Source organism: Hyalella azteca, unplaced genomic scaffold, assembly GCF_000764305.2.
Source record: "Hyalella azteca isolate HAZT.00-mixed unplaced genomic scaffold, Hazt_2.0.2 contig12305, whole genome shotgun sequence".
Lineage (NCBI taxonomy): Eukaryota > Metazoa > Arthropoda > Malacostraca > Amphipoda > Hyalellidae > Hyalella > Hyalella azteca.
Genome location: NW_025942265.1, coordinates 25,179 through 38,642, shown reverse-complemented (window position 1 = coordinate 38,642; position 13,464 = coordinate 25,179). Strand labels below are relative to the sequence as shown.

Below are 13,464 nucleotides of genomic sequence, written 5' to 3'. Positions count from 1 at the left end.
GAAGGCAGGAATCATAATGGTCCATTACATCCAGGGCAGTGGTGGTCTTCGGCAGGCGACCCATGGTTGAACTAGTAGATATTTCAACCATGAGGCGACCCTTCCAGCGCGCTAAACGTTATGTTGCTCGTCTGCTAACTCTTTCCGCTGACACGGAAAACACAGATGCTGAAATTTAGATTCGTCGCCATTTACATCCATACAACTTGGAAATATCCATACATTGCAATTGATACGTTTAATAAATAGTATAGCTTGAGAGGCTTGGAATAAAAGATTTATTGTCATGGAATATAATTGACGGCAGTGTTTCGGTGAACTAGAGGGGTGCGCAGCCGTAGACCAGCAAATTAACGCTCAAATCAGCCCTGGAGCCAACATCAACCATGTAAATGCAATAGATATTGTCATCCTGGCACCTAAGCAGCTGTAGTCAATTGACCTATCTCACCACACGAACTTTAAACCAACGCTGCTTCAGCACACAAGCTGCTACTCCACATAGTTAACGGTCAATACGTTGTTCTCCAATGCTTTATAACCCATGCCATCACTTCTTACACATGCTGTTATTCTAGTGGTCCACTGCACATTGCATGTTATCCACATGCAGTGTGGTCCGCTGACCACACTGCATTGCCGCAAATGTGAAGTGTACCAAACGGTAATGTGTCATCACCTTACTCAGTGGGGCCGTATTTTAGGTGCATAATAAACAGCACTACAAGACTGATAGATTAAAGACTGATATTGTTACATAAATATCGGTACATAAATATTGTTACAAAAATTAGTTTCGGATGGCAGAATTAGTTGATTTATACGCGTGCGATTAACGAATTCTCTGGTCGTTAATCGCACGCGTATAAAATATTGTTACATAAACATAAAGATATACATTGATAAATATATATTTCCTTAAAGTGATAGAGATATATTTCATAAAAGATATATTTTCCATGAAATATATAGGTATTTCCATAAAGATGTATTTACATTATTCTCACATAGAGATATATTTCCATATAGAAATATTGTTACATAAACATAGAGGTGGACTGATGAAGCATAAAGCACTGCAAGACTGATAGATCCCAGCAGTAAAAAGCGCCTCGTGTGAAAGATTGCGCGGTAAATACTGCCGCGGCATTTTTGACGTGCGCAGTATCTACTGCCCTGTGTGAAAGAGGCCTGGAGGCTTTTCTCGCAGACCTTTGATGCTTATCCGAATTAGGTTAGGTTAGGTTACAACTCGTATAGATCCTCTTTTCATAGTGTAATACAGTCAAGTGAGCAGAAACTAAGAAAAGCCGTCCGGTAGTCGGTGAAAAAAAGCGGGGAGACTGGTAAGCGTGGAGGTAGAGTTATGCTGGGGGAAAACAGCTGCGACGAACGGACGCAGCTGTTTTGCTGGCTGTGTATCAACAGCGGAGTGCTGGCTGTGTATCAACAGCGGTATGGCGTAGGGAGTTGCTTACCGAAAATCGTGAGGAGGTTAGACAGCATGGGATAGAGCTGTTGGGCGGTTTTAAATACGGCGTAGAGCGATTGTATTGCTGGCTTACTTCTCATTAGCTCGCTGGTTAATTTCCATGAAGGGGATTTGTACCTTTGGCTTTTAAAATATAATCCCTTAGTCCACTCTGCCTTTTAGCAGGCTTACGCACGGAAAGGAGGATGAATGATATGCTGGTCTTAGGCAATGCTGGCCTCTGGCATGCATCCCGACTAGAGGAGTCGCGGAGGCGTAAGACGGAAAACAAAAAGAAAGGGTGCGTGGGGAAAGAGGCGACGTAGGCTGTCGTTTTCCCGCAAATGTGAGAGGGGTGAAGCAGAACTTCTAAAATCGCACACAATTTATTGAGTTGACCATCTTTCATAGTAGAACCAACATATTATCCCCAAGTAAGACTAAATTCAAGAATGATTAAACTGTTTCTCTATTTTATGTACGAGTTTGATTATTTCTTTGATGTAAGTCACTTTTGATTTACAGCTTGTTGAGTTTAATTGTTCCTTTTGTTATCTGACAAATGGGCACCCAAACTTGTAATTCGCATTTGCTACAGTTATTTGCTTTCTTTGTTTCTAGAGAATTCTTAAAATTTCTTTAGGTTCCGACAATTCACCACTTCGCCTCATTAAAATGGCGACCTTGAAGCTGAGCGTGACAAAGAAAACCAAGTCGCGAACGAAACTTCAAATTGAATATTTAGATGTCAAATCAGATGGCACTCCCAACTTTACGTCATGAATGCGTCAGAATGATGCTTAGAGCTGGGTGGTCGATGAGAGATGCGTCATCAATGCGTGACCATAATGGCTGGAAAAAGGGACCGGGGAAACAATCTTAACCTGGTAAAAAGGGATTGATCAAGCAATCTCAACCAGGGAAAACGGGATCGACGACGCAATCTTAACCTGAGGTGAATGGATCGATGAAGCAACTTCAACATGGACAAGATGGAACGACGAAGAAATCTTTACCTTTGAATAAGGGATCGATGAAACAAACGTCACCTGGGAATGAGGTATTGATGAAGCAACCTTAAACTTGGAATAAGAGATCGATGAAGCAACCTTAACCTTGGAATAAGGGATCGATGAAGCAACCTTAATCTTGGAATAAAAGATCGATGAAGCAATCTTAACCTTGGAACAAGAGATCGATGAAGCAGCCTTCGCCTTGGAATATGGGATCGATGAAGCAACCTTTACCTTGGAATAAAAGATCGATGTGGCAATCTTAACCTTGGAACAAGAGATCGATGAAGCAACCTTTACCTTGGAATAAGGGATCGATGAAGCAACCTTAACCTTGGAATAAGAGATCGATGAAGCAACCTTCACCTTGGAATAAAAGATCGATGAAGCAACCTTAACCTTGGAATAAGAGATCGATGAAGCAAACTTAACTTTAGAATAAGGGATCGATGAAGCAACCTTAAACTTAGAATAAGGGATCGATGAAGCAATCTTAACCTTGTAATAAGATATCGATGAAGCAACCTTAACCTTGGGATAAGAGATCGATGAAGCAACCTTAACCTTGGGATAAGAGATCGATGAAGCAACCTTAACCTTAGACTAAGGGATCGATGAAGCAACCTTAAACGTATAATATGAATCGATGAAGCAACCCTGACCTGGGAATAAGGGATCAATGAAGCAACCTTAACCTTAGAATAAGGGATCGATGAAGCATCCTTAACCTTGGAATAAAAAGATCGATGACACAACCTTAACCTTGGAATAACAGATCGATGAAGCATTCTTAGCCTGGGAATAAGGGATCGATGAAGCAACCTTAACCTTAGAAAAAGGAATCAATGAAGCAACCTTAACCTGGGAATAAGGGATCGATGAAACAACCTTAACCTGGGAATAAGGGATCGATGAAACAACCTTACACTGGGAATAAGGGATCCATGAAACAACTTTAACCTGGGAATAAGGGATCGATGAAACAACCTTAACCTGGGAATAGGGGATCGATGAAACAACCTTGTCGCTTCAATTTGCTCGTGCGTGTCCGGCGCACAGTATTTTTCATTGATTGAGAGCCAGTTTTCGTACTGTGTGCCCATAATAAATAATGCCCCAGAACAACGAACAGAGAGGTCGATTCCGCAAATGCTTGGTTAAAGTGAATGTAAGGAACACTGATTATGCTAAACGTTATGTGTAGCATGCATGTTTTTTTGCCTCATGTGGATAAAATTTGGTTACTGCAACCGAAGTAACCAACGTCACGTCTATCTTAATAATTTGCTCAAATACACTCACCATAAAGACGCAATTTCCATCCGTTATCGACTAGACTGAAATAGTTATGTACTAATTAACGAAGACTTGTTGAGAGGAGCTTCGTGCACCTTTGTCGTGGTAGTCAAGCAGGAGTGTTAGCTTTAATTTTTTATCCCTCCCACTCGTTTTCCAATTGAATTGATCACAAAAAGAGCGTTAATAAAGCAGAGAAATCTGTTGGATACCGCCTCATACGGTTTCAGGCTGTCATGCAGCGTTGCCCTGTCGGAGAGAAAGGCTGCACTGCACGAGCCTTTAACTGGATTGAAAATATTGGAATGCATTGTGCTTAATATACATATTTGTTTATTTATGTCATGTGTTATGATGTTATTATGAGACATTATCGAATATAAGTTGAAAGTTTTGCCTTAAAAAAACAAACTTGAAATATACAGAGGTTTACAAATGGACTTTTTCAACGTAATCTAATTACTTATCGAAATCTTTGAGTCAGTAATCGGAATATCTGTGTCTCATGCAACCACTATGAGAAATCCAATTTTCTACAGTTAATTTAGAATAGTAGCGTATTAGCTAATAGAATCTATACTTTCGCTTGTGCAATATTCAGATTACTTCAGAATATTTTTTCGTATTCGTTCCAAAATTGTATATTTCTTAGAACATGTCTACTTACAAAATACAAATTTTTGGGAAATGCATGAATTTATTCTGAAATAAAAATGGTATTCTTTTCAGACTAATTTATTATTATTTCAGGAGCGGTCGCTCTCTATTACAGGTGCAACGCAATGCACCTGCTGAAGCTTTTATTGCTGATGCAAGTGCTTGTGTATCCAATGTGTGATGCACAAGCAGCTCCATTACCTGTAACTCAAACAACTGTTGGAGCGATGCAGTCCGCTACTATTGCCATCCCGTCTCCGGCAACACGGTCAACCATAGAGACTGCACACGACGCTAATAATGCAACCACCTATGAGCCTGCAGCTGCAACTACAAGTATTGCTCCTAATGCTACAGCTGCTACAGGAGTTTCATCTGATGCCACAGCTGCTACAGCATTTTCATCTGATGCCACAGCTGCTACAGGAGTTTCATCTGATGCCACAGCTGCTACAGCATTTTCATCTGATGCCACAGCTGATACAGGAGTTTCATCTGATGCCACAGCTGCTCCAGCATTTTCATTTGATGCTATAGCTGCTACAACATTTTCATCTGATGCTACAGCTGCTACAACATTTTCATCTGATGCTACAGCATTTTCATCTGATGCCACAGCTGCTCCAGCATTTTCATTTGATGCTATAGCTGCTACAGCATTTTCATCTGATGCTACAGCTGCTACAACATTTTCATCTGATGCTACAGCATTTTCATCTGATGCTACAGCCCTTTATTCAGCTACGGGGAGCTCGACTAACTCCCTTGTCTCCACCTCGTCATCATCCGTAGGAAGTGCGAACGATCCTTCTGTATCGGCTTGTAGTCCTGGTGAGGCACATTATTCATTAAATAAGGCATTAATTGTTCATGTCATTCAATTTGTTTCTTATTTACTAAAACTGTGTCATATATGTATGTTTGAAATTATAATAACGTGTTTATTATTTGTTTGTACAATTTAACACGGGTATATTTAATCTAAGTTCCCAATCGAGATTCATTGTACTTAGCAGAGCTTACTTGTTGTCCGTGTGTTTAGTCACATTGTACTACGTTCGTATCCATGGCGTTCGTAATACATCTGTCTTGTTTTTAAACATATTTCCAAATGCTAGCAACTGAACCCAAAACTTTTCGGGATGGATAATGTTTGAGATTCAGTTCGTTAAGAATTCATTCATTACAAATTGTGCCATCAGGAATCCCGTAAATAATTTTAAAACTAAATATAGCAGGAGCCTCTGTTCATGCCGTAAGTATGTTAATTAAAAAAGGTCATTTAAAATCCACACATCTAATTCCCTCGATCTAAAGTTATAAAATTACAAGGAAATTAAAATTAGCGATGTTTTAGAAAATCTATACATACCAACAACTAGAAGTCTTGCATTTTGAGAATATGACTAACTCGAATGCTGTTGCTGATTTTCAATCTAAATTAATTGTTATAGGACCCATGAGAACACACATTAACATTGAGCTCACATTTGATTTGTGTTTCGGAATTTATAGAAATGTACTTACTGTCTTTAAGATGAAATTTACATATGAAGGTTTGCAAATAAAATTTAAATTTTCGATCCAATCTTCCTTCCCCCGTTTTGCAGTGTTATTTCCACATTTGAATAAAATTTCATACCAAGATTAACGGTTCATTGCTTCATACGAACTCTCACTATTTGTAATATATGATCCCATTAATTGACTAACTCGAGCTATCAATTGCTCAAGCTTATCGTATATTTTCAGTTACTTCGGAGGTCATGATGGTCGAATTCATGTCCGAGACCACACTCGAGAAAATTGACATAGAAAATCGTCACGATGAGGTCGAGAGAAATGAGAAGTACATGATCTACAAAAGTCCTGAACATATGAACTTTGGCTCACCGTTGTCTGAGGCATCCGTATGTCTTTGGGTGTATCTGACGTATCTGAGATACACCAACGACTTCATGGTCATCAGTGCACCAAGTGATAGCTCCACGTTTGGGTACTACTTCGTTCTGCTTGGAGGTATGTAACCAAGAAGTAATTTCTTGACCCAATTCTTGAAATGAGACATAATTATGTTTTGAAGTAGAATGAAAAAGTAAATAAATTTGAATTTTTAAATCACTGCACGATAGAGTCAATTTGGGGAGCAGCCATTGAGCACAAATTTAACTGGCTCTCTGGCCAACGTTCAGCCTAAACATGCTTAGCAACACCTAGCCACCGCGCTACGAAGACGTAAACCACGCTAGAAACATCGGAAGTCAAGCCAGTTCCAAACCGCGCCATAGCGCCGTAAGTCTACAGCCACAAATGTAGCCAGTCTCGTTTTTATGGATGTGCATTGTACAACATCTAAATGGCCCTTACTCCACACTAGCCCCGACTCTCCAACTTCCTGCAGCCAATGACTGGCCCCACCATCTCAGTTGCCCCATCTTGCTGCAGCCAATGAGGTTAAGTCCCATTAAGTTTGTTCGGGTGTATGTTGGGTTAAAAGGCGGAGGTAGAGCCAAGCATCCATGTAGACGAGAGTGACTTAAGCAGTGGCTTTGGACCTATGACCCTTGCTTTAATCACTTAACTACATACGTTACTGAATCTTCTGCGTCGTGTATCCTATCACGGAGAGGAACACTAACTGGAATGTGAAGTAGGGACTTACTGCTCTCTAGCACGTAACACGTAAATTTGAATTGAATTTGAACGCTTTGGAAATTTTTGAGCCATCGTGAGTGAGCTTTAGAGCAACTTAATTGGTTGTTCAAGACAATCCTTCGTAATGTTTGGGTACCTCTGCTCACAGGATTCGCTTCACACATTTACATTCAAACTCACGTATGTTCTCGAAACTTTGAACACGAGATAAAGTTACGTCGGTGGACGCAATTCTGTCTCACAATGGGCGCTGACGTGAAGCTATACATTGATGGTAACCTGGCGAAATCGGATTCGACTTGTTTCCATAACGGTACTGAAATTCTGACCTCAGAAAATGGATCTATCGAACTCGGAATGAACTCGTTTGTCGGCACCCCAATTTTCGGCAAGATGGCTGACGTGAGGCTGTATCCAATCTTATTAAATGATACTCATGCTTTTGAAATCCATGAGTTCGCCGACAAATGTAACTTTTTCAAGACCATGATTATTTTGGAAGACGAAACTAGCGATGTTCCAAGCTTTGGTGATCAGGGTCGAAGCCATAATCAGCCTTTCGGGACTCAGGTTTCCAAAATTAGCCTTATAGAACTGCACACGCACGAGTCAAGCCACATCTGGATGCAACTGAAAATTACTCAGGATCAACATACTGCTGTGAAAACATGTGAAAAATTTGGCGGAAATCTTCTAGACCCGACTAAAGTCAGCATGGCATATATTACTTCATACTTTCGCCACTTTTTCGTGGAGAGTTTGGCAAACTACTGGATAATGTCAAACAATGAAAGCTGCTTGTCTCTGAGTGTCACACCATCAAATGTTTGGTTGAATCTGGCAAACTGTCAAATTCTTCTTAGGAGCATCTGTTCTGTACCTCGCGACACTCAATTCAACCTCATTCGAAATGGACTCCGAACTTCGTTTAATCTGGTTGAGAGGAAAAGTACTTGGTATTCTAAAATGGATTATCAGATTGAATACTCCGAAGAATATCGCAAAGCCTATATCATAACAGCACTGCATCAGAATATATTGTTCGAAGTACCGAACATATCTGTCGATGAACTTATTGGGCGCTTGGAATGGAAAGAACCGGATGGAGTTGGGTCATCTGATCGAAGTTCTTTAACTTTCTCAGTTTGTAACTCTAGTCAATTTACTTGCTCCTCCGGTCATTGCATCGAGCTAGAGAAAACATGCAATTTCGAGATCGATTGCGAAGATTTCAGCGACGAAAAACTGTGCAACTACACACAAAAACGGCCGTATTATTATGATCGCGAGTTATCCGGTGATCAGAAACTCCTTGTAGACTTAAGGGTCGACCTTCTGCGGATATTGGGGTTGAACATGGACGACGGAACTGTTCAGATTGAGCTGCAAGCCATCGCCAAATGGAAGGATCATCGCGTGTGTTTCCACAACATTCATAAAGATGTGAAGACGCTGGTGCCACGTTCTGACGCCGCGTTCTACTGGCAGCCCAACATTGTGCTCTCAGGAGTGGTCAACGCGGATACGCTGGCGCTCTCGATGGACAAGGAGCCCCAGGACATGTACATCATCGCTCAAGAGGCAGGCAAGGCCGTGCTGTTCGACGCGCAGGAAGGTTGGGCTAAAATATTTTGTTGAATAATTATGTAAATGATTTTTGAAATTTTCATGGATTTGCAAAAAAAAAATTGCGCCTTTAAATTATTTATTCACTTATAGTTAATTTAGGATCTGAATTTAATTTTTTTTACAGTGCTTGAGCTGAGCGGAGACGATGTCGTAATTGAGCACAAGAAATCGCAGATCGTAACCTTGACCTGCGACTTCGACCTCTACATATACCCTTTTGACACGCAGGTCTTGTCATTGTTATGCACCCTCTCGTACCAACGCACCCCTGCCATAATGCACGTCCATTCAATGCAATTTTAATTTATGTCTAAGACTTGTAGTGCAGGGTTTCTATATGTACCGGAGCTCGTTCACCACTTGAATGTTCCGTACAGTCATTGTGTGCAACCTCGTCCCCGGCACGTAGCAGTACTGCTATACATGTTAGACGATAATGTGTGTCATTCACAACGTATTTTTTATTGAATGCTCCGATAATTAGCTCTTCAAATAAGCATAATGTTTGAATTAATCGTTGGGCCACTCTAACTAGCTGAGTGGTCGTCAGATTAAGCAACTAATATAATTGTAAAATAAAAAGCAAAATAAAAGTACGTACGTAGTCTAAAAATTTATTCTAATGACCTCGTTAGGGTTCGTGTACCACCTAAAAGATCCTCGAGTACCGCTAGTGTTACTTGATATATGCATGATTTTCATTAACATATGATATTTGTCTGTTATATAGGACGTGTTTTACGTCTTTTTCTTAAACTCCTCGGTATCACAGGCATCTCTCAATCAGTCTTCTTGTTGCATATTTTGGTTGCCAACAATTTTTTGAAAACGACTCCTGCCCAACTAGGGGAGCAAATAAATTTCTTCTATTTCTTGCAGAAAAAGGTTTTGTCTTTATAAGACGTGAGTGAATTACTCGAAAGGCCATAAATCAGGCAACAATAAAGTCGAAATGGCGCTAAGATATTGAGCGTTCTATTGACACCGTCAATGCATTGTGCTGCCATATTGCGCTAAAATATTGAGAGTCTATGGGCCGGTCAGGTAGCGATGTATGTTGCAAGTTGAGGTGCTGCATCGTCTCCGTTTTAATATTTGCAGACATGCAACATGACCATGATGCTGGTGGGGAAAGTCAAACCAGACGCTCAGTGGAACACCGAGTGGATGGATCACGATGGTAACTCCGGCGGATCACTTCAACTCTTCACCTTCATCCACTTTAGGAGGATGTTGCTGCAGGAGGAAGGGAACCCGGTCAGTAATGCTCGAATGATGGATATAAACAGTCATATATGAAAGAAGAAAAATTACACTCGCTGACAATGATACTAAATAGAAGTCGGTTGTGCTTTAGAGATTTTCTTAATTTTGTTTTTTACTTTTAATTTTTTCTAATGTTCAGCAGATATTTAAGCAGGACATCATTCAAGTGAGAATTGACAATTACTATTACTCCAGACGTTTCCAATCAGTTGCAGGTTTGTCGGACTTGATCACGTGGCAATTTTCGCTTTGATCAGATGTTATTTCTGCTGCTTGTTTCGAGCAAATGTTTTTCTAGCTGTTTGTACCAAGCAGCTGTTATTCCAGTTGCTTGTTCCGAACAGACGTTATTCCAGTTGCTTCTTCCGAGCAGCTGTTACTCCAGTTGCATCTTCCGAGCAGCTGTTATTCCTGTTGCATCTTCCGAGCATCTGTTATTCCAGTTGCATCTTCCGAGCATCTGTTATTCCAGTTGCATCTTCCGAGCAGATGTTATTCCAGTTGCATCTTCCGAGCAGATGTTGTTCCAGTTGCATCTTCCGAGCAGATGTTATTCCAGTTGCATCTTCCGAACATCTGTTATTCCAGTTGCATCTTCCGAGCAGATGTTGTTCCAGCTTCGCGTTGCACGTCGCTTCGGCAGCCACGTCCTCGTGACGTTCCTGCCGTGCTTCGTCTTGCAGCTCATCGGCCTCAGCGTCTTCGCCGTTCCTCTGGACGACCTCCCCTCTCGTCTCACCGTCAGCATCTCATGCCTCATCGTCATGGCGGCGCTCTTCACTCAGGTATTTCGCTTTATCTGATGATCAGAGCGACATAGGTTAACTCCGACGTGAACAATCGTGTATCATGCCTCATCGTCATGGCGGCGCTCTTCACTCAGGTATTTCGCTTTATCTGATGATCAGAGCGACATAGGTTAACTCCGACGTGAACAATCGTGTATCATGCCTCTTCGTCATGGCGGCGCTCTTCACTCATGTATTTCACTTTATCAGATGATCAAAGCAACGTAGTTTAACTCCGTCATGGACAATCGTGTATCATACCTCTTCGTCATGGCGGCGCTTTCCAATCAGCAGATATTATATAAAAGTTATCTTGATTGTTTGATATCAATTACGTCGTTTAACAGTAATTGTCCCAGTCTTCACTTACGTATCTTGCTGTTACATTTTGTATTAATTGATTGCAACCCGTTTCTTTCATTTGCATATGGTATGAATATCATTGCCGCCGTAACTTGCCAGCTTATGTAAAAACCGTCAAGGATTTATTATTGAAATAAAATGTTTTTACTTCTAGGTGTGTGTAGCTGGCCGGACTTTCATACATGTCAGATCGATTCAGTCATCCAAGCAATGTTAATGTTTGGGCCAATAATACCGATGAAAGACGAAAAAAAGTTACGCCCTTAATATATCTGCAGTATCAATTAGGGCTAAATCAAATATTTAATTTTTTAACGTTTATTCAAATATTTATTATTAATTACTTATTGCTATCAGTTTGTTTAGTCATTTCCGCAGTACCGACGAGCAGTGCCATCATGGAGCTTCAGGTACACTTGTCCACGTGTGTGGCAGTAGCACTGTGAGGCCAGCATCCGGTACGGCAATCTTGGCCTCGAATATTTCACTGCCCAGCTGCAGGCTCACCTGAGCTAGCCGGTAAATGGTACAGGCAGGCACCAACGCACCTTAGAACACCGGCTGTGGGGAGGCATACCGAAACAGAGAGCAATGGCGCCGGTGCCACTCTCTTCTGCTGTAGTCGAGACACAGCCAAGCAGAAGGTCGAATCAGCACCAACACGCGGCGCCAATTGCTGCGGCAATGCGATTGCAATAAGCGCGCGGCCGCATAGGTATAATGCAGGCAGCATATTCTCGATAGGCAGCACAGATATCATACACCTACTTTGTTTGTACTATGACCGGCCAATCACTCTGCCCACAGATCAGCTCGACGCTGCCAGTGTCTGCCGACCCCAAGATAATCGACGTATGGATGTTCGTCCACGTGCTGATGCTCGCGGTTGTCTTCTTCTCGCTGCTCGCGCTTGACAAAATCCACGCGGTCGAACTGCGGGACACGGACGAGCGAAGCGAAGTTATGTTCGAGGTGAAAAATAATAACAAATTCTATAAAAATCCTGATGGAATAAATAAATGATCACACGTCGATATATTAAGAAGAGAAAAGACTAGAATAGAATAAAGTAGAAGTGTCGGCACTGAAGAAATAGGCCCATGGCCTGTTGCCGATTTTTGTAATTTTCGTGATTTAATTCACCAGGGATCCGGCCTTTGGAACCCGATCTTTCCATAACTGACGATTGATTGAGATAGCTGCTGGATTTATTGCCGCTAGGCATTTTAAGACTGAACATATGCTCCTGCATAGCTTCCTCTAGTCTGTTCTTGAGGGCGGACTTCGTGCATCGTCATGAATTGGATGTAGTGATCTAAAAACTGCGTCATAGCAGGCGAATTGTTCTTTTATTCGTCGATATAGACTATAAGAGCACTCTATGGCCAGCCAGAATATCGTATTTAGACGAAATTCGCTGTATTTTCTCCTGCACTTTTTTTTATTTTCATTGACTTACTGAGTGTAATACTCAATCAATAGTAGTTACGTAGATAACATAATCACGAATTTCCATTTACCTTGTTACAGAAAATAAGAGCGTGGCCCATGAATCTTCCAGGAAAAAAGACCACCAGACGCCCGCTTTCGCGCCGGGTGAACAGCTTCTTCGCGCTGCTCTTCGTCGCCCTCTACCTCGCCTTCGTCGCTGTCTTCATTGTTTACATATACGTGGCCAGGAATAATCAGCTTAACGAAAATTAAAATCCAGTTATTTATGCACGCGAGGAGTCTTCTTTTCTCAGTGCGCGATTGGCTTTTAGAAATCAATTTTGTTCCGCTTGCTGTAAGATGGCCTTTTTCTTGTGCATTGCAGACATGAGTTGGACATTTGGATGAAGTGTTATTTTCTCTTCACATGATTGTTGAGAGTGTTAGTTATTCCACGCATGATTGGATAAATTAAGTCTTACTCACTGTGTAGGAAGATTTTTTCTGACAAATATACTGTACGTCACCCGGCATGTAATATTTACGATCAGCATTTAGATGCACAACTGGGAACACAGTAGACGTATGCTACTCCATAGGAACAATTTTTTAGCCCTTTCCAGTTGGGAACTTAGAACCCGTTGAACAATAGACTTCTCATAATTTCACACAAATTTACTGAATTACTTCGAAAATCTTGTTTAGAATTTAAATAAGACGGATATCAGAATCGGAGGTTCTTCAGTCAACGAAACTCCTATCAATCAAGCGGATATTTGAATAAGTTTTTGCATTTACGGTGAAAAGTTCTTTATCATTCACTTTATTTCCAATGGAAATCTATAAAATGATTCTTATGAAACAGACACTGAAATAAATTCTTTGATGTTGAGGG

General features: G+C 41.1%; 1 protein-coding gene across 1 annotated transcript; it reads left to right on the top strand.

Annotated features, from left to right (window-relative positions):
* The first annotated feature begins 9,888 nt into the window (after positions 1 to 9,888).
* LOC108668028 lies at positions 9,889 to 12,842 on the top strand. The gene is made up of 4 exons (XM_018155153.2): positions 9,889 to 9,978; positions 10,593 to 10,772; positions 11,946 to 12,110; positions 12,669 to 12,842. The coding sequence occupies exons 1-4, from the start codon at positions 9,889 to 9,891 to the stop codon at positions 12,840 to 12,842; spliced, it is 609 nt and encodes a 202-aa protein (XP_018010642.2).
* The last annotated feature ends 622 nt before the right edge of the window (positions 12,843 to 13,464 follow it).

What these genes read in the sequence shown, in the direction of transcription:
- LOC108668028 (XM_018155153.2), top strand. Translation starts at nt 9,889, where the DNA reads ATGGATCACGATGGTAACTCCGGCGGATCACTTCAACTCTTCACCTTC. An exon ending in TGGCGGCGCTCTTCACTCAG is followed by an intron (nt 10,773 to 11,945) that starts GTATTTCGCTTT and finishes CTCTGCCCACAG; the next exon opens with ATCAGCTCGACGCTGCCAGT. An exon ending in GAAGCGAAGTTATGTTCGAG is followed by an intron (nt 12,111 to 12,668) that starts GTGAAAAATAAT and finishes ACCTTGTTACAG; the next exon opens with AAAATAAGAGCGTGGCCCAT.